Source organism: Accipiter gentilis, chromosome 14, assembly GCF_929443795.1.
Source record: "Accipiter gentilis chromosome 14, bAccGen1.1, whole genome shotgun sequence".
Lineage (NCBI taxonomy): Eukaryota > Metazoa > Chordata > Aves > Accipitriformes > Accipitridae > Astur > Astur gentilis.
In genome coordinates, this window is record NC_064893.1 from 13,282,282 (window position 1) to 13,300,922 (window position 18,641).

The window sequence follows — 18,641 nt, forward strand, 5'->3', positions numbered from 1 at the left end:
TGGAGTAATGGCCGGTGTGGAGGGGGAGCTTCCCGCAGGATCCTCCATTACCGTCAGCTGAGGTCATCCCGCGGACAAGGGATATGTGCAGCACGACACGGGCCCGAAGGCCCCGCCGGGTGTGCAGCAGTTTGATTCTTACGTGGGCCACTAACTCCTTCGCGCGCAACCATCTCCTGGTCAGGATCGGTGCCGTGAGCCAGCGGGTTTCATCGCACAGTGGCTACGGCCCCTTCCTCAGCTGCCATCAAGAGACGAGGCTTCCCGTCTCTGCCCGTACAGCCGCCATGAGACCCCGCGTGACTGACGGGCCTGTACGCGCTGGCGTACAGCGAGCTCCGCGGGACCAGCGTCCCCACGGCACGAACGACCCCAAGGCGCGGGTCTTGCTGCCGGCTTTTAGCTGTGCTGCGGGCAACGGTCCGCTTTGTGGTCTTGAGCAATTCCGGAGCTTGCGCGTACTGTGACAGCGCGGACGCGTGTCGCGCTGCACGCGGTGACCGGGGATATGAGGGAAAGCTCGTTGTGATCAGAGACATATCGTGGACAGATGGGGCGGGCGGCAGCGCTGCACAGCCTCAACTGCCAGCGTAAGCACGTGCCGCCGCGGCGCGTACTGCCGTCACAGGCGTGCGTCATGGGGTGTACGGTGACACAGACACGTAGGGAAATGCGTCCCGCGGGCGCAGTCTTGTAGCCTAGCCTCCGCTGCCACCGCACCGAGGCCGCAACGCGCGCCCCTCTCACAGCCGCCCGGCGCGCGGCACGCTGCCGTCACGCACCGCAACGCCTACGCCGGAGGATGCACGGCGTCACGCGCGCCGCAACCCCGCGCGCCGCACAACCACCTTGTCGCCAGGTGGCGCGCTCTTCCCCGCCCCCGCCCCCGCTCCGCGGCATCGCTCCGCCCCCGCGGCCGCTCAGCCAACCGCAGCGGGGTCCCGTGGTCTCCCTCCCCGCCCCCACCCGCCCCCCGCCAGCAACCGCCTTCCGGTTCGCCGCGCGCGTTTATTTTTGCCGCGGGAAGGAAGGAAGGAAGTGCGATGGGCACTTGCGTCGCCCAATCGGAGAGCCGCTCGCTCGAGGAGGCGGGCCAGCGGCGGCTTGGCGCCAGCGGCGGCCGTGGGGCCCGGCGGCCTTTCCTCACGCCCGCCTCCCCCTCTCTTCCCTCATCCGCCTCGGCAGCTCCTCCTACCGGTCTCCCGGCTCTCCCCCTTCCCGCCCGGCAGCTGCCCGAGCCGGGCTCCTGTCACGACAGTCATGGCCGGCGTCATCCGGCGCCTGGATGAAGCTGTGGTGAACCGCATCGCGGCCGGCGAGGTCATCCAGAGACCGGCGAACGCCATCAAGGAGATGATAGAAAACTGGTAACGCGGGGGGGACGGCGACGGGACGACACGGAGCGGGGGGGGCTGCGGCGTGTGAGGAGGGGTAAACCTCGTTTTGGGTGCTGAGGGGAGGCAATGCCTGTGTGCTCTCCTATGGAACGCGCGGGAGGATTCAAACTCTCTAAATTTGCGCCCGGGTTTGTTTTGCTGTTGCGTGGTAGGCTTAGGAATCGTTTGCTTTCAGTGTCAGGTCAGTAATTCGGTGGTTCGCCTGGAAGGTAAAGTCGGCTGGGCTCACAATCGCTGCTCTTCGGCCAGTAAGCGCAGGGAGCTGTATGGGCTGTGCGAAAGCCAGCCCCAGGGTCTGCGGTAAAGATCTGTTTGAAACAGATTGAATTCCGGGGTGAGTGGCGAGTAGAAACAAGTTATCACTCGTGTGAGAAAAAACTACGTTTTCAAGTCACGGAGTGCTTTATTCTCTAGAACTGCTGTTCCCTAGAATGCTTTCTTGGTTTCTGCAGTTTGGATGCTGAATCTACGAGTATCCAGGTTGTAGTTAAAGAAGGTGGTCTGAAGCTCATCCAGGTCCAAGACAACGGCTGTGGTATCAGAGTGAGTAAACAAAGTCGACAGCTGTGTGCTGATGTCTAATACTACCTTTTAAAATTTAATTCAATTCCTAAATGTTTCTGATCTTGAAAAAACTTGGAAAGTGACTACTACTTGTCCCTTTCACATAGAAAGAAGATCTGGACATTGTATGTGAGAGATTTACTACCAGTAAACTGCAAAAATTTGAAGATTTGGCTACCATTTCTACATACGGTTTTAGGGGCGAGGTAAGCTCTTCATCAAGGTTTTGAAACTGTTCATTGCTCGTTGTTACCCTGTCGTAGTGGGGTTTACATACTGTCTCATTCCCAGTACTCTTTACAGAAGCTTCCATTTTCTGAGTCTGCCACATGAATATAGTTCAAAATATATTTCTAAGTCTTTCAAGATTAGATGGATGCCTAGGGAGAGGTATATATTCTTTTTGCTTTCTGGAGTAAGTTTTCATGGTTTGGTGTTTTTTTTTTAAGTCTTCTCAAATGCTGCTTCAGGAACCTACAGGTAGAATGAAAGACTTGAGTGGAAGGTGAATCTTTGTTGTCAGATGTTCGTCTAAATACAATACTTAAAGCGAAATGTTTGAAATGTACATTCGTCTTCCTTTGCTTTTGCTCTTAGTCGAAGTTAGTATCTCTGACCCCTCAGATACACTAGTTCTCCATATTCTCACAGGCTGTACCTAGACTTGTCTGAAAGAACAGTCCAGGATGAGTTTTGCTTTCCCCTCCAGATGGACAACAAGCAACAGAAGTATGTTGCCTGTGCTTAGATACATAGATCCTTGCATGCTCCAGGGAGCGGACTGCTTAAGTACTCTCCTTGCACGCTTTCAACAGAATTGGCTCCACAGCCAGTGGAGTCTGGTCCCGAGGCTGGTTTCAGCAGGCTGTGTAGACGTGTCCGTTGAGTTTTTCAGGAAAACCATTGTAATGTAACTTTGTAGTATTACCTACAGTCAGGAGGAGGACTATGTGGGCAGGGATGAGGAATTAAGGGCTAAAACCTTCCAGCTGTTTTTTGTTAACATGAAAGAAGGAAAAGGGCACAACTGTAATAACTTTGCGAATTTCTTTTAGTTATGTTACACAGTTAGCTGTCTGTAATGCCAGAGAGAATGAAATGTTAGAGAAGCCTAAAGAAGGTCCTGGATAAAAGTCAGCATTATAGGGACTAAAATTTGTTAAAGCTTTACTGACCTGCAAGGTTTTTTATTAATGACTTTCAAGTAGTATAATAAAATTTAGTGATGCTGTTTAAAGTGTGGACGCTCCTTCAGCAGTCAGTGGTCTCCAGAGCAAGGTTTACAAAGATGCTTTCTCTTTCTCTAGGCATTGGCTAGCATCAGTCATGTTGCCCATGTTACTGTAACAACTAAAACAGCTGATGCAAAGTGTGCATACAGGTATGGTACCTATTATCCAAGTGACTTCTCCTGCGTGTAATAATGAACAGAGGTATTTAATTATCTTTTCAGTCCTCTTATTAAAGAGGACCGTGGGATATTTGTTTCTAGGTTAGTTACAAAAAAGACCTAGAATGTGAGAAAACATAGTTCAAGTGAATTTATTTTTTTTTATTCCAAATTGTGAAGGTACGCTTTTAGCTAAACCATGTATTTTGAAAATAGGGGGAAAAAAGATAATCTTAAAAGGAATTCGACTTCAGCAGCCAATGTAGGGTAAACTCTTGTCATCTTATTTTTATTTTCAATCTAGAGCTACTTACAGTGATGGAAAAATTAAAGCCCCTCCGAAACCCTGTGCTGGAAACCAAGGAACTCAGATCACGGTAGGCTTTTTGTTCCTGTTCTGTCTTGTCCCTATTCTGTTCCCTGGTCGTTATGCTTGCACCATTTATTGTTACATGTTAAGTTGTAAGGTACATGACATATCACCTTGTAGAATATTTTCTAAATTATGTTGTTCTGTGGTTTTGTTGGTTTTTTTGTTTTGTTTTCTTCCCCAGAGACGGCAAGGTAAACTTCCTAAGAGCCTTTTTGTTTTTTCCTTCCTTCTGAGGATAGCATAGTTATATACTATCAAAAATATTTTATAATCATTCTAGACTGCTGAGACCCTGAACAGACAGTTAGGGCTACAAGAGTGGTCTATATTGCGTGAGCCAGAGTGGGAAGATGAAGGCTGGCACAGGAAACTACAGAACTGCTGTTTGTCTTTCAGTCATATCTTTCTTACATCTACCAAGCTTTGAACGTGGGTTGGGATTAGGATTGGCATTAAGCTTATGCAGAATAAGGAGCTCAGGATGGGAAGGAGTGTGCGTGTTGCACAGCATAGGGTGGAAAGTGGAAGCCTGGCCTGGGAGTCTGCAGGTGTGGGTTTGTCTTGCAGTGGGAACATAGACCCACCTAGCTTCACACGTCAATGTGGAGGATAATGTGTCTTAAAAAAGAAGCTGAACTTTAAACTTCTACCTTTCTCACTATAGCAGAAAGATAAATTGCATATTATTTAAATAAATAGTGAGAATGAACAATTTAAACTGCTGTTTTAACTACATTAATAGCTTTGATTGCAGCAACTGTTTTAACATTTACTTGCATTTCATTGAAACAGTGTAATCAGGGAATCCATTGTCATCTGCAATGGAAAGCACATAACTCACTGAAAAGTGAGTTGTAGAGTTGTTATTGGTAAGAATACTGATGTACCAAAATACTTGAAAACATACGTTTTTCTGGAGTTGCATTTTATTAGGTGAACCTAAGCAGGAAAGGAATAAATTGAATGTTGATCCTTCATAAACTAAAATGTTTTCAGAAAATTTTGTAGTATCAAGTTAGATGAATTATATAGTGAGAGAAGATTTAAAAAATTACTTTTAATTGTGATCTTTTTCTCTGTAGGTTGAAGATCTTTTTTACAATGTAACTACACGGAGGAAAGCTTTAAAAAATCCAAATGAAGAATATGCAAAAATACTAGAAGTTGTTAGCAGGTAAACTGAAATAGGAGGCTCCATTCTTTTTCTGCTACCTTTGAGAGTACCGGGGTTTTTCAGAGGGACTGGTGCATGTGTGTGTGGTGTCATTTTTGTTGATTTTGAGGGGTTTTAACTGTTTGTTAGTATACAGTGTCAGGTAACAGTCCCATTTGATACACTGTTTCTCTGCTGGATTTTCTGTATTTGGTCTATGACTATTATTAGTAAGAATTCCAGCAAACAGTGATAGACTTGAAAGAGTGAATGAACTTGGGCTGAATAGAATGCAAGTAAAAACTGTGCAAGAGCATTGAGATTGGCTGAGTATGAATTAAAAATAATACCACTTTAGTTACCAGGTATTCCTTTCTGTGGTCCTTTATTGTATCTTTGGCCATGTGTAGAGCCTTTGCAAGCAGGATCTATACAGTTTAACCAAAATAATTGCTTTACACTTCAAGTAAACACAAAAGCTAGCAAGGAGTAGCAAGACTGTATGCTAAGCATTAGCCTGCTCCCTGAATGAGCTACTTCAGAGTCTTTACAACCGACAAGGCAGGCAGAGGGTGAACGGTCAGGTCCTGCTGCTCTGTGGAACAGGCTGGTCTGACATCTTGCTGACTTACAGGCTTCCAACTCGTTTTTTCTGTTGCTTTTGTTTTGGGTTTGGTTTTTTTTCCCATTAGGATTTTACATCTTGTTCATTTTGGGTTTTTTTCCCTCTTGAATTTTTGAGTTACTAACTGTCCCAGTCACAAGTCTAACCTCTGTCTGCAGTTTTACGTTTCTCATCTTGCAAGATTCCATAGTGCATTCTTTCTCACAACTTAGCAACTTCCCTAGAAGTTTGAGCCAGGGTTACGCAGCAGTTGTGTATCAGAACTTGGCCCTGGGGTCACAGACAGTTGAACCATCTGGGTAGGGTAGGTTAGAAGGGCGAGCCAGCCATTTTTCAGATCCTTCTCTGTACTTGATTCTGTTACACTGAGGAGGTTTTGCTGCTGTTCTAGTTAAACCTATGCAATGAAACTGAGCAAACTAGGTCTATAGAAGTTGATCAGGGTTTTTTTTGAGAAATAAGCCAAGCTGATCCTTGAATTTCATATGGTTACAGGTGAGTTATAAATAGAAAACATTTATATTTATAGCTGTTTAGTTTACAGAAGCTCAGTTTGGCTCAAATCACATTACTGTCTAACAGGAAATTAAATTGTTTGTCCCTGTTAGTAGCTGCTTTTCAGCATTCAGGAAAGTAACTTTTTCTTTCACATACTGCAGTCTTATGTTTACCTATTTTTCAGGTACGCCATCCATAACTCGGGCATCAGCTTTTCAGTTAAAAAGGTATGTAAATAAAGTCTTTATAACTTCTCCATGTGTCTGTATGTATGTATGTGTGTGTGTGTGTATGTACATGTGTGTGTGTATATATATATATAGTGTATATCTGAAAATGCCAGAAAATTTGCAGTGCATCTTTTGCAATGAGAATAGTGTATAGAGGCTTCCCTTGTACTGAAATGTTGAAGTGTAGTTGATGCAGTCTGGATAAAAAACACATTAGTTAAAGTAAACAAGACAAAAATATATTTGTCAGGAGTTTTCTATGTGGTCAATGTTTTATTTTGTTTTAGCTTCATGAGCTGTTTCAGTTTCTCTTGAGAGTCTGGTTACCAATTACTGTATGAAAGAGGATGGGTTAGAGTACCTTCATTCTGTGGCATTCTTGATAATTATTTACAGAACTACTTATGTTTCTCACTTTCCAAGATGGAGTTCCTAGCCTGAATGGGTCTGATGTGATCTAGCAAATATTGTAATCCTGTGCCATTTACCACCTATTGTTTTTCTGAACACAAATAAGTAAATAATAATACAAAACATTATAATGATATTATGTCCCATGCCGTTGTGTTAGAAATGTTATTGTTAAGTTTAACCTATTTCTAAAACTTCAGCCAGAACTGTGAATTGACTGATACTCGTTTATGCTCTCTTTAGCAAGGTGATACCGTGTCAGATGTTAGAACCTTATCAAATGCCTCAACAGTGGACAACATTAGGTCCATCTTTGGAAATGCTGTTAGCAGGTATTTTGATGTCAAGTTTCCTTCTGACATGAAGTTTTCTAGTAAATCTCCCTCCCCTTTCTCTTTTAAAGAACATGGGCTGTGCTAACTTTTCCTGCTTCCTTCAAGGCAAACTACAGAGAAGAGGGAGTGTTGCAATAATAGAGCTCTCCCTTGTCTTGCAGAACGTGTGACTGGTTTTTTAGTATGTCAAAGGAAAAAGGGAGGTTGCAAAGCTGTTCCTTTAATGCACTAAAAGGGACCCATCTGCTTGTAGCTGTGTGCTCATTTAAACAGAGCAAGCTGTACCTGTGTTCTCTACAAGTTCCTAGCCTCTTCCTACGCTGTGAAAATCTTACCACTTCTTACCGCAGTCTGCTATCTGATAAATTTTTAAGTCTCCTCAGATTTGTTTTTCTGAAATCTTACAGTTCTGTATTTTGACAAAAGCTACATTAGCTGAGGCTGAGTAAACCAGGCAGAAGAGTTGAGAACAAATAAAACTAAGCATCTTTTGAAAATTTATCTGCCACTTTAGGAAAAATTCTCTCTTTATAAGACATTCAGCTATAAAGAATTCATTGAATGGACTTGTGGAATGGTTTTGTCCTATGAATACTTGGGTGTCAATTTGATTCAGTTAGTGAAATTACGCTTCACATGTAAGGAATATAACTTTTAATACACATAAACACCTTTATGAAACACAGCAAAATAGAGAGGCTGTTTAGTGATAAGGCTTGCAGTTGTTATAATATTATGGATACTGTGATACATTAAGGTATTAAAAAGATACGGTGAATAATTTTACAGATGCCAATTATACTGTATTACTATTTTACTTAGAAGAAACAATGCAGTTCAGGTTAAATAATTTTTGTGACTCAGCAATAAATGTTTGAACTCAAATAATTCTAATTAACTGTGATATAAATAGAATGTAGAACTTGTACTGTTTGAAATTTGCATCAACAGAAAAATTCATTTTTTATGTGTGTTTCTGTCAAACTGTCAATAGGGAACTGATAGAAGTGGCTTGTGAAGATGCAAGTCTGGCCTTTAAAATGAAAGGCTACATCACAAATGCAAACTACTCTGTGAAGAAATGTACATTTTTACTCTTCATAAACCGTAAGTTTAAATAAAATTAAAAAAACCAAAGCAGCATATTGTACAGTCATGTGTTGCTTACATAATGATCAGAAGAACAAAACTTTTTGAAGAATTGAAAAATGTATGAGCGTTCTTAAAAACATTGAAGAATAAGCATTACAGTTAATTGCTGATCTTAAGGTGTTTTTCTATTTGTAATGTGCATTATGCTTTGCACTCTGAATAGTGAAAAGCAGCTAAAATGGGGTCTAAAGAAGTTTGTGGAGTATCAAGGTTTTGATTGTGTCCTGCTGACTTACACAGAATGGTCTCTCCATGCTGTAGCAACATTGGCATGGGGTGCAACAACCCTTGACCTTATGAAATAATGAAAAGGTAGTCTGGTTATTTCAGTATTTATGGGAAAAAAATACTTCTAAATATAAAACATACTAAGAAGATACTGCCTATTCCTGGGTTTATATGAAGAATAAATAGGTCTTGGGAAGAATGGGTATAACAGATGCCCTTTGAAGATAGAAGTGTGAAGAAGTTGGTCTGAAGGAGTAGTTGGGCACTGTGCAGTGTATTTCAGTGGGGCTCTTTGAAAATAGCATTTTGTTCTGTGTTTCAGATCGATTGGTAGAATCAGCTGCTTTGCGGAAAGCCATAGAAACTGTGTATGCTGCTTATTTGCCAAAAAGTACACATCCATTCCTATACTTAAGGTAAAGTAATAGGAGGAAGTCGCCTTTTAATACCATCTTGTGGGATATAGCTAGGGTGAGTAGGTTCAGAAGGACATTTGTGTTCCTGATAGTAGTGATAGGCATTGCCAGACAGGAGATAATTAAATCATATTAAAGAAATCTTAAGACAGGCCTTATTTTCAGAAGTAGTGAGTGTCTGCAGTTTCAGCTTAAGTCCTTTCATATTAACACGTGAGATGCTGCAAGTAAAAGATACTTCTAAAACCTGTTTTTTGTAGTAGTGCCATGGGGAGACTGGTTTAAGCTTGCCTATGTAAGCTGATTTTGGTGAGTTTGGAATATAGGATTCTTCAGATTATTTTTAATATATGAAACAAATCTGAGTGTAGTGTAACTTTAGCAGGTTTCAGGACCATTTTGACTTCTTCACATGGAATAATGGCCCCAAGCCTGAAAAATTTTGTACTGAACCAGCTTGTGCCCTCTCTGCCATCCATGGGAAATTTTAGGTTATCTTCTTTTAAAATGTTTTCCAGCCTGGAAATAGACCCCCAGAATGTCGATGTAAATGTGCACCCTACAAAACATGAGGTCCACTTCCTTCATGAAGATAGTATTCTAGAGCGTGTGCAACAGCATGTAGAGAGCAAGTTATTGGGCTCTAATTCTTCAAGGCTGTACTTCACTCAGGTGAGAATATGTTTGAAGTGACTAAAGCTCTGCACTATTTTAACTACTGTGGAGTGACTGATAGTCATCAATGTTATACTGGTAGCTTGAGATCTTTGCTCTATGTTTCAGGGATGAAATTGCTTTAATATACCAATGTTAACAATGTGGCAGTGAACTTACTGGACGAAAAGTGCATGAAAACATTTAAAATACTTTTCTGTCAAGTATCTGTTCAGTCTTTTTGATTTTACAAGTGTATTAGTCTTGATATGTGGGAAATTGTTTTTATTCTGCCCTGCTTTATGTGAAAGATATATGACTGAGGAAATTGTTCTATGTATTTGAGAGCATTTGGATTTAATTGGGAAAAAAATAAGGAAGAAGAATTCCTAATATCTCTTTATATAGAGCCTAGTTTAAAATTATAACTACAATCTTTTAAAAAAAAAAAAATTCTGCTTGCTTTTTTACATTAAAGATTTTCCCTTTGAGATAAGGGAATGCTAACTAATGATTTCATTAATTGCCAAGATGATGACATTTAGGTTATGGGTCTAGTAAGTGCAAAGCTGGTGGCCTGTTTAAGCAGGTGACACTGCCTTTGTGGGACTTGAAAGTTACTTGCTGCTGAGCAGTAAGATGCTGTGTGAGAAATGTGGCTGATCTTTGTGGTTTTTTTCTTCTTGTTTTTGAATCTCTTTTCTTTATTTCCCTGTATCTGAACGTAGACATTGCTTCCAGGGGCTGACTGTTCTTCCAGTGAGGTTGTAAAAGCATCAGCAAACTCTTCTGCAGTTACCAAAGGAACCGGTGATAAAGTTTATGCACATCAGATGGTCCGCACTGATTCCCGAGAACAGAAATTGGATGCTTTTCTTCAGCCGGTGAACAACCTCCTAAGTACAGGCCCCAGTGAAGTGATGACAGAGGTTAATGCAGGACCTCCGGAGGGTGCGGTCAGGCCACAGGATGCTGAAATGGAAGATGTCAGTGATCTAGTTGAAATGGCCGATGTTCAGGAGGACGCAGTGATGCCTGGGGGGCTGAGTGAGAGCGGACACTTGCCTCCTGAGACAGTGCCTCCTCGGTAAGCCTAATCTTCCCTGAGGTCATGCAAGGCTACCTGTTTATTTCACGGCATGGCCCTGAAACTGAAGACTTTTCTGAGCTCTTTGGACTTCTGCTTTTTCAGAAGGAAAAATTTTCCTAGCATAACTTTCCATGGTATTTTTTTTTGAGAAATCAGACTTCATCTCTGAACTGTAAATAACAACTTGTGATAAATTTTGTAACTGGAATGGGCTTTCTATGCATACTGAAAGTATAAATAATGACACTAACTTTACTTTAGAGAGATCATACTGGTCTGTCTCTCTTTGGAAGCCCTCCTTTTGCAGGGGGGGGATAGAAACTACATGACTGAATTTTGCAGACATTACCCTAGTAAAGATAAAAGTGCTGTAATCTTTTTATAGCTCCTGCAGGAGCTGTTAAGAGAGGCCAAAGTCTTCAGAGGTAATCTGATCCCCCTGCCCCAGTATAACAGAAAAATGATTATGAAAAAAAATCATTAGAAATACCAACATTTTTTGATGTGTTCTTTAGAGCCCAATTCGCTTGGTGCTTAAACAACAGATGCCTGATATGATTGGTATTAGAGGGTCATAAATTGTCTTATGAACTACCTTTTCCTAACAGATTATGCCTTGGAAGCAAAAGAAACCAATTTTTCTTTCCGGGAAGCTTTGGGAAACTTTCTGCATTTCCTGGGTTAATGTACAGCATGTGAACTGAGCATCCCATCTATTGGTGTGTTTTGCCAAAGTGATAGGAGAATTGAACATAATTCCTTTTGTTTCGGTATTGCAGAAAGAGACCACGGGAAGATGCAGACGTAGAAATGGAGAAAGTTGACACCAGAAAGGACATGACTGCTGCCTGCACCCCTAGACGAAGAATTATCAACCTGACCAGTGTATTGACTCTCCAGGAGGAAATCAGTAACCAGGCACATGCAAGTAAGCAAGCCTTTGCTTCTCAAGATTACTGTTATTCCACCAGCTAAATACGATTGTTTGAACTGCTGAGGAAAAAAGATATTTAGAAGGCAGCCCAGTCAGCTCACTGTGCTGCTAAGCGAGCTTTTAACAAAAATGCTTGTTAAATGTCAAGGGCCAAACTTGGCAGCTGCCATACTGAGCCACACTGGAGGACTGTTTTAAAAACTTCATGTACCTTGTTTGTTGATAGACGTTTTATGCATTCTTAATATTTTGCAAACCTTAACTTGCATCATAACTAATAACACTATAAAATCACAGCTTGAAAAGCTAAGTTATTTTGTAATTTTCAAACAGAAATGGCAGCTACGATATTGTCATTACAAAAAATTTGCTTAGTCGCATGATTGAAGTAGGCTGGGACAGGCTTGATAATCATAGTTTTTGTTTACTGCTTTTGCTTTTCATTTTCATTTGTATCTGTCCCACTTATATGAAATGATGAGACTGGTGAAATATTATTCTGTCTTCTGGTAAGTCATTTTAGAAAAAGGGAAAAGGTTTGCAATTCTTCCTAGAGTTGTTTCCCTTTTAACTCTTTGAGTTACCTTCAGAGTCATACTGAGTCACATAAGCCATATTATTCAGTTAGTCTAAATGTTGGGAATCTCATGTTGTGGGGGTTTTGTTGAATTTATTTTGATTTTTCTGTTAGTAAGAATTGGGGATGCTCCACAGCTAAAATGGCTAGACTAACAGACATCTGTAATAAATAACTTTTTTATAAATTACTAAAAACCTATCTTTAGAAAGCATGTACTTATACCTTACTTGCACTCCGGAAAGTTTTGCATTAGACTGGTAATTCTGAGCTGGTAATTGTACATCTGACTGTCACTGGTTAAATACTGAAATCAGAGTTACCCCTGAGCCATAAAATGTACAAAAACATTATAGTAGAACTTGTGCAGTTGCTTGAGGCTTGTGTCTTGTCTTCACATGTGTAAGAAATACCTACAAGAGACCTTTGCAAGAAAGAAATACTCCTCTCACAGTACCATTCCTTTGGAAAAGGTAACAGTGGAGTTTGGGTAGCGTAGTGCTTTGTACGTGCTGTGACTGCAGTGCCAAGCTCCTGTAACGAAGCTGCTCCCAAAGACTGCAACTAGTGACATTTTTTTGTGGAATGCCTAAAATGAACTCTTATTATGGAATCAGACTTTTTTTTTTATAAATATTATATAAATCAGAATGCCAGAAACTTATTTTGAGAGAGAAAAATATATGGACCCATTCTATCACACTTTCAGAATTCAGTCTGACAATACTAGATTTTGTTGCGAAGTTGTTTTACATCTGCAGTTTTCTTTGAAGTATGTCTGTGGTCCCTTACTAATCTCCTGTGGCTGGAAATGAATTTTGAAAGGCTATTCAAGTCAAACACAGATTTTTATTTTTGTGTTTGTAGTTTAACTGTTATATAACTATTCTCACACTTTAATATATATGTGTATGCACACAGATGATTAATAGGTAGTACAGGCCTATAAGAAGAAGCAGGGGTGTAGCAGTGACTGAACAGTAATCTGAGACTTGAATGCTAAGCAGACCCAAACCACTCAACTAAATAAATTAGGGCAGGGGTGCAAATATGAAATCATATCCTTTTGTTTCTTCCCCACCCCTTCAATTGTTTCAGACCTTCAGGAGATGCTACATGATCACTCGTTTGTTGGCTGTGTCAGTCCTCAGTGGGCTCTGGCCCAATATCAGACAAAACTGTATCTTCTCAATACAACAAAACTCAGGTAAAGAAGGTGTTAGACTTGTTGGCAGTTGAAATAAGTACCAGTTACCAAGCTAATTAGAAGGAAGGAAGGAAATGACAGGAAAAACAACATCCTTTTCTTGTTGCCTATCTGAAAAGTTGTGAGGCTAAAGATGAAACAACCGGTTCAGAAGAGTGGAAAAAGTCTGGTGTTCTTGGGGAAAGTTGCAGGGAATCAGTGTAATTAAAATGCCAGCTACTGTTATTGTGTGCTCACAGACTGGGGGAAGGGAAAGACACTTTATTTGCTTCATGATTGTCTACAGTACACTGTATAAAGGTGAAGAAGCAGAGGCTTCAAAAAAGTAATGTAAAATGTTACATCCAGTTGGGTTAAGAGAAGCTGCAGGACATGATCATAACACAAAGTTTGTATTTTCACATATGCAGCCTTACAGGGCCAGCTACAGAAATTTTGTAACAGAAAAGAGAATATATTTAAGATAGACATGTCTGTCAATTTCCAAGCTCCTGTGTGTTTCTTGCAGTGCAGCAAAGGAGTAAAGAGGTTGAAATATAAGGTATCGGGAATAAAGTGATAGCGGCTGCATGTTTGAGTATGTAAAATTTCTACGCCAATGTGGCTGATGATATCAGAAACCAAGAAACAGATCTAATTGTAAACATCTAGATAGTGCATGTGAATCCTTAAGTAAACAGTTTAAGTAAGATCTTTGCTAATATGAATGGATATGTATGTCTGGTGTTTCCAAGACGACCCTTACTTTCCCCTCTTAATTATGGTAACTTGGTGATACGTGATCCTGTCCATATAACTAGTCTCTGTACTTCAATTTAGCCAAGAACTCTTCTACCAGATACTTATTTATGACTTTGCAAACTTTGGAGTCTTAAGGTTATCTGTAAGTATAATTTTACATTATATCCTATATAAATTTTTTTTTAAATTATTTACAATAAGCCTGTCCTTTCAGACAAATGTATGGTTTTACAGGTTGGTTTTTGTCCACTACAAGAGTGATGTTTTGTTTCTTTTACAATAAGAATACAATGTAGAAAATTCTGTTCGTAATTTTGTAGCTACTACTGTAAGTTATCATCCTGGCTGCTTGTTATTAGTGTCATCTTCTAGATATTCACCAAGTTTTGCTGTTGCTCATTACATTGGGACAAACAAACAACTTCAATACACAATCTATCAGAAACATAGTGTTGATTGCTAGCATTTATCCTGTAAATACCACAGCACTTTGCAGGATTGTGGACTGCACAGAAAATTACAACAGAAAAATTAATACTTTTTAGACTGGTTATGATAAGCAGAACTGTTTGCTCTGCAGGCCAGAAATGGTATATTACAGTTAGTTTGTATACGTGAAGGAAGAAGCTATAGATTTCCAGTAGAGCATGTTGATCATGAACAACAGTTTTGCCTTCTCCATTTTTAGGAGCCAGCTCCTTTATATGAGCTTTCAATGCTTGCTTTAGAGGATCCTGAAAGTGGCTGGACAGAAGATGATGGCCCAAAAGAAGGACTTGCAGAGTACATTGTGGAGTTTCTGAAAAAGAAGACTGAAATGTTGAAAGATTATTTTTCGCTTGAAATTGATGAGGTGACTGCTGCTATTAACTTCTGACAGTAAATGAATGGTGGACCAGGCAATGTTAGCTTTACAGTTGGACTCTGATCTTAAAGATCTTTTCCAACCTAAATGATTCTTTGATTCTACATTTTGGTAACAGATAACTGCAGTAGTTTGCTTGCAGTACTTGCTATCACTAAGAACTTGCTCCAGTAAGATTTAGGTGGCTTATCCCTTTCATTAAAAATACTCAGGCCTTACGCTGCTTTCAGAAGGGTTTTACACAAAGAAGTTTATATTTAATTAGTTACCAAATAAAATAATTCAGTCATTGCTTCCATAACTAGAATGCAGACATCTTTTCCAACAAGGTGTGCAGCTTAACCAGCTCTCTAGCCAGGCAGGGCTACAGCATCACCATTGCTCTCAATGTGGTGTGGGTTTGGTTTTGGTTTTTTTTGGTTGGTTGTTTTTTTTGTGTGTGTGTGGCCTAATACCTCCCAGCTTCATCAGGGGTCATATATAACCCAGATGTTTCACTCAGATATTCTCTGGGGAAGTGGGATCTGTGTAGTCAGCAGCTAGAGGTAGAGGAGGAGGCTGAATTCAGTTCTTCTTGAGCTGAGTGGCTTAAATCCAGGCCTTGTGAAGTTAAACACCACCACTAACCCTCTTCCTGCAATGTCTGCCTGGCACCAGGCTTTAAAAACTTGTACCTTCAGATACCCCTAAGGCTCACTAAGTTCCATAAGAATCAGTCTTACAATATGTAACAGTTTTGGTGCATTTATTGCAAGAAGGAACTTTTTTTTTTTTTTTCACTGAAGCAGCAGCATTGCCTTGCAGGAAGGAAACCTTATTGGGTTACCACTTCTGATAGACAACTATGTTCCGCCGCTGGAAGGACTGCCTATGTTTATCCTTCGCTTGGCCACAGAGGTATATTCTCTTAATGATGTTTTCTATTTAGGAGATAAGGAAGTGAATCAAATTAATTTATCAGAAGCTGCAAAGGAAAAGTTGGAGTTGGTTGATGTACTGTTAGCTCCTGACACTGGCTATGGTTACTGATAAGCTGTGCTTTGCTTCTGCATTCATAACCACTGATTGATGAGTGAGGATATATTTTGAATTGAAAGCCTGCATTTCTACCCTTTTTTTTTTTCCTTGTTCTGCACCTTTCCCTTATCAGCACAAAAATGGCTGAGACATTATTAGGACTTTTTCATATTAAGAATCTCTATCAAGTCTCTGACTGCTACCCAGATTTAAGTGACTTCTTTTTCTTGTAACAGGTAAACTGGGATGAAGAAAAGGAGTGTTTTGAAAGCCTAAGTAAAGAATTAGCTATGTTCTACTCCATTAGAAAGCAATACATAATAGATGAAGCCAATGTGACAAACTCTCAGGTACAAGAATATGTAACTAGTCATGTGAACAAACAGCTATAACACCACCTAGGAAACAACTTCTTTTTCAGCCATAGACTTCTAGTCCCAACTCTACTTTCAGTGAAGCGAATCAAGTAGCAGCACAGCAAGATTCTGAAAGACACTGGCTTAAATTTTCTGAAGGATTATATGTATTAAGAGAACCTTTTAACTTTGGGTATTGCAGTGTACTTAATATTACAACAGTCCTTGGCCTCTGGGTTTGGGATGTATTTTTTAACCTGCTGAGCTATGACAAATTTCTATAGAAGAATAAGGAATCAAGTTAAAAACATAGTCTGCTTGTGTCTAAGTATCTGCTTAGTCATTCAGTTAAGCTAGCCCATTATGCAAGTGACTTTCCAGAGCTTAAAATTAACTTGACTGTATAGAATGAACTACTACTTTAATACTAGCATAATTTTACAACTGCTGCTGTTTTACATAATGAAGTTTCTTAAGGACAAAGTCTCCTCTGGTAAAAGAGAATTTCAGTTTAATTGTTTGTCCCTTTCCGCCCCCCCCTCCCCTGCCCCTGTATTTCAGAATGAAGATTCTGACTGTGGCTCAACAACATGGAAATGGACTGTGGAACATGTGCTTTACAAAGCTTTTAGGACTCATCTTTTACCTCCCAAACACTTCACAGAAGATGGCAACATTTTGCAGCTTGCTAACCTGCCTGACCTGTATAAAGTTTTTGAGAGATGTTGAGCAAGTATTGATGACAGACTGGTGCATATCTAAAAAACATTACCCTACATTGTTTTACTTAGTAGAGGATAAACCTGGAATCTTGATGGAAGAGAGAAAAAGAGGGGATTTAATATCATACTAACATGACAGCAAGTTGTCTGTTTTCCTTCCATTGCTCAAAGAATAAAAAGAATCATTTTGACTATGTCTAAACCCAGCTGAAGTTCCAAAAATAAAATTTCCACTTATGCTTTGAGTTTCACTATTAAGCAATATGCTAATAGAATACAGCTTCTACTGAAGAAAACTAATTGGGTTAAGTAATTTGTGAAAGTACTCATGTTTCAGTTAACTCAGCTTGCTTCTTGAAAGCAATATAGATAAAACAAAAGGAGGTCTAAGAATGACTGTTGTGTGACAGTACCTGTAATGGGAATGTAAATGCAAAGCACTTAAAATCAGCTGTTACTGCAGAGCTAGTCCTGTAATAGTTCAGAGCCCTTGCTGGAATAAGGCAAATCCCCTCCCTTTTAAGCAAGGAGTCTGAAAATGGAAACAGGAATCTTCTGGGAGATAGCAAATGAGCATGCACATGGTGTTCATCTCAAGAGCTGCAGCTGACAATCTGACTACAGGCTTCAGTGTGAGAGGAAGCCATTAAGTCTTGCTCAGGCAGGAAAAAAAATGCTGGAGGTTTAATTTGACCCTTAACCTTCCCTGAGACAATCACAAACAAGGGCCTTGGTGCCATGCTGCAGCTTCAGTGGGGTGGTTTAGAGGAAGTGAACTACAAGCAGGTGTGCTCTCCTCCATATGCCCAAGGAGGTTTTAGCAGATGTTTTGTACATGTGAACGCTCTCAAAACCCCCAAAGTAGTCTCTATCTTCAGAATAGGCACTCTAAGAACAACTAATCAAGACCCTGATGGTTTCTTCTGAACAAATAGACAAAGTGAATGCAAAGAGTCAAGGGCACAGACAAGGATCAGTGATCACTGAACTACAATTGTCTCCAATTTAATGAACAAATAATAATTTACAGGTAGGTTTGAGAGGAGTGAACAAAATAATTTCAGATTGAGTGTTTTAACTCCTTTCTATACCATAACTGATGCCTTTTAGATTTCCAGGAGATACAGCCTCTCACGGCAGCAACTAGAGCTGTTTGTGGATGTGCCAAAGGCAAACTACCTTGCTGGCAAACTACCCATGTATGCAAATGGGGCATCTCATTTAACTCTATATACAGAGAACCTGAACCATGCACCACTGGAGAAAAACATGCTGGTTTAGGAGAGGCTTGCAAAATCTTTACCTTACGTTTGCCATATTTATGTTTGGTATAACAAAACAAACTTTTGGTTTGTGCTTTTAGTAGAAAAATCCTGTACACTGAAAGAGTCACTAGTGCTTCAAGGAAAAGCTGTGTTTGGAAGAGATAAGACCACAGCCCATCCTCTCTTAACCACTATGCTTCTGTTCCACAGCAATGGAAATATCACAAAGCAATATAGTCCATCTGTATGAAGAATACATTGGTACTTAATATTTGCTGTGCAGGTTGCTAATGAAACCTAATGGCCATATAAGGAAAGCAACAACACTTACATTCCTCTTTAGGTAAGAATTAGTGCATTACCTAAAACTTTTTTGATCAAGTATCAGTTAACACTTAATATCTGTATCTGAAAATACGTATCTTATACTTACATGCCTAA

General features: G+C 40.3%; 1 protein-coding gene across 7 annotated transcripts; it reads left to right on the plus strand.

Moving 5' to 3' along the window:
* Positions 1-1,142: 1,142 nt before the first annotated feature.
* MLH1 (mutL homolog 1) lies at positions 1,143-17,248 on the plus strand. 7 transcript variants are annotated; one of them, XM_049817268.1, is made up of 19 exons: positions 1,293-1,367; positions 1,812-1,940; positions 2,069-2,167; positions 3,269-3,342; positions 3,656-3,728; positions 4,807-4,898; positions 6,185-6,227; positions 6,885-6,973; positions 7,971-8,083; positions 8,679-8,772; positions 9,291-9,444; positions 10,155-10,513; positions 11,296-11,444; positions 13,126-13,234; positions 14,054-14,117; positions 14,664-14,828; positions 15,645-15,737; positions 16,094-16,207; positions 16,775-17,248. In XM_049817268.1, exons 9-19 carry the CDS (start codon positions 8,017-8,019, stop codon positions 16,940-16,942), a joined length of 1,536 nt encoding a protein of 511 aa, XP_049673225.1. In that variant the 5' UTR covers positions 1,293-1,367; positions 1,812-1,940; positions 2,069-2,167; positions 3,269-3,342; positions 3,656-3,728; positions 4,807-4,898; positions 6,185-6,227; positions 6,885-6,973; positions 7,971-8,016; the 3' UTR covers positions 16,943-17,248. The 7 variants fall into 7 exon arrangements, with proteins under 7 accessions (XP_049673230.1, XP_049673224.1, XP_049673226.1 ...); XM_049817273.1 differs by lacking the exons at positions 16,094-16,207; positions 16,775-17,248 and having other exon boundaries at positions 1,143-1,367; positions 1,850-1,940; positions 15,626-15,751; XM_049817272.1 differs by lacking the exons at positions 1,293-1,367; positions 1,812-1,940; positions 3,269-3,342 and having other exon boundaries at positions 2,081-2,167.
* Positions 17,249-18,641: the final 1,393 nt, after the last annotated feature.

Bases quoted from the DNA above. Each gene is read 5' to 3' on its own strand.
- MLH1 (XM_049817273.1), top strand. From the start codon at position 1,261: ATGGCCGGCGTCATCCGGCGCCTGGATGAAGCTGTGGTGAACCGCATC. The intron at 1,368-1,849 runs GTAACGCGGGGG...TGGTTTCTGCAG, and splicing joins AAGGAGATGATAGAAAACTG to TTTGGATGCTGAATCTACGA. The intron at 6,228-6,884 runs GTATGTAAATAA...TGCTCTCTTTAG, and splicing joins TCAGCTTTTCAGTTAAAAAG to CAAGGTGATACCGTGTCAGA.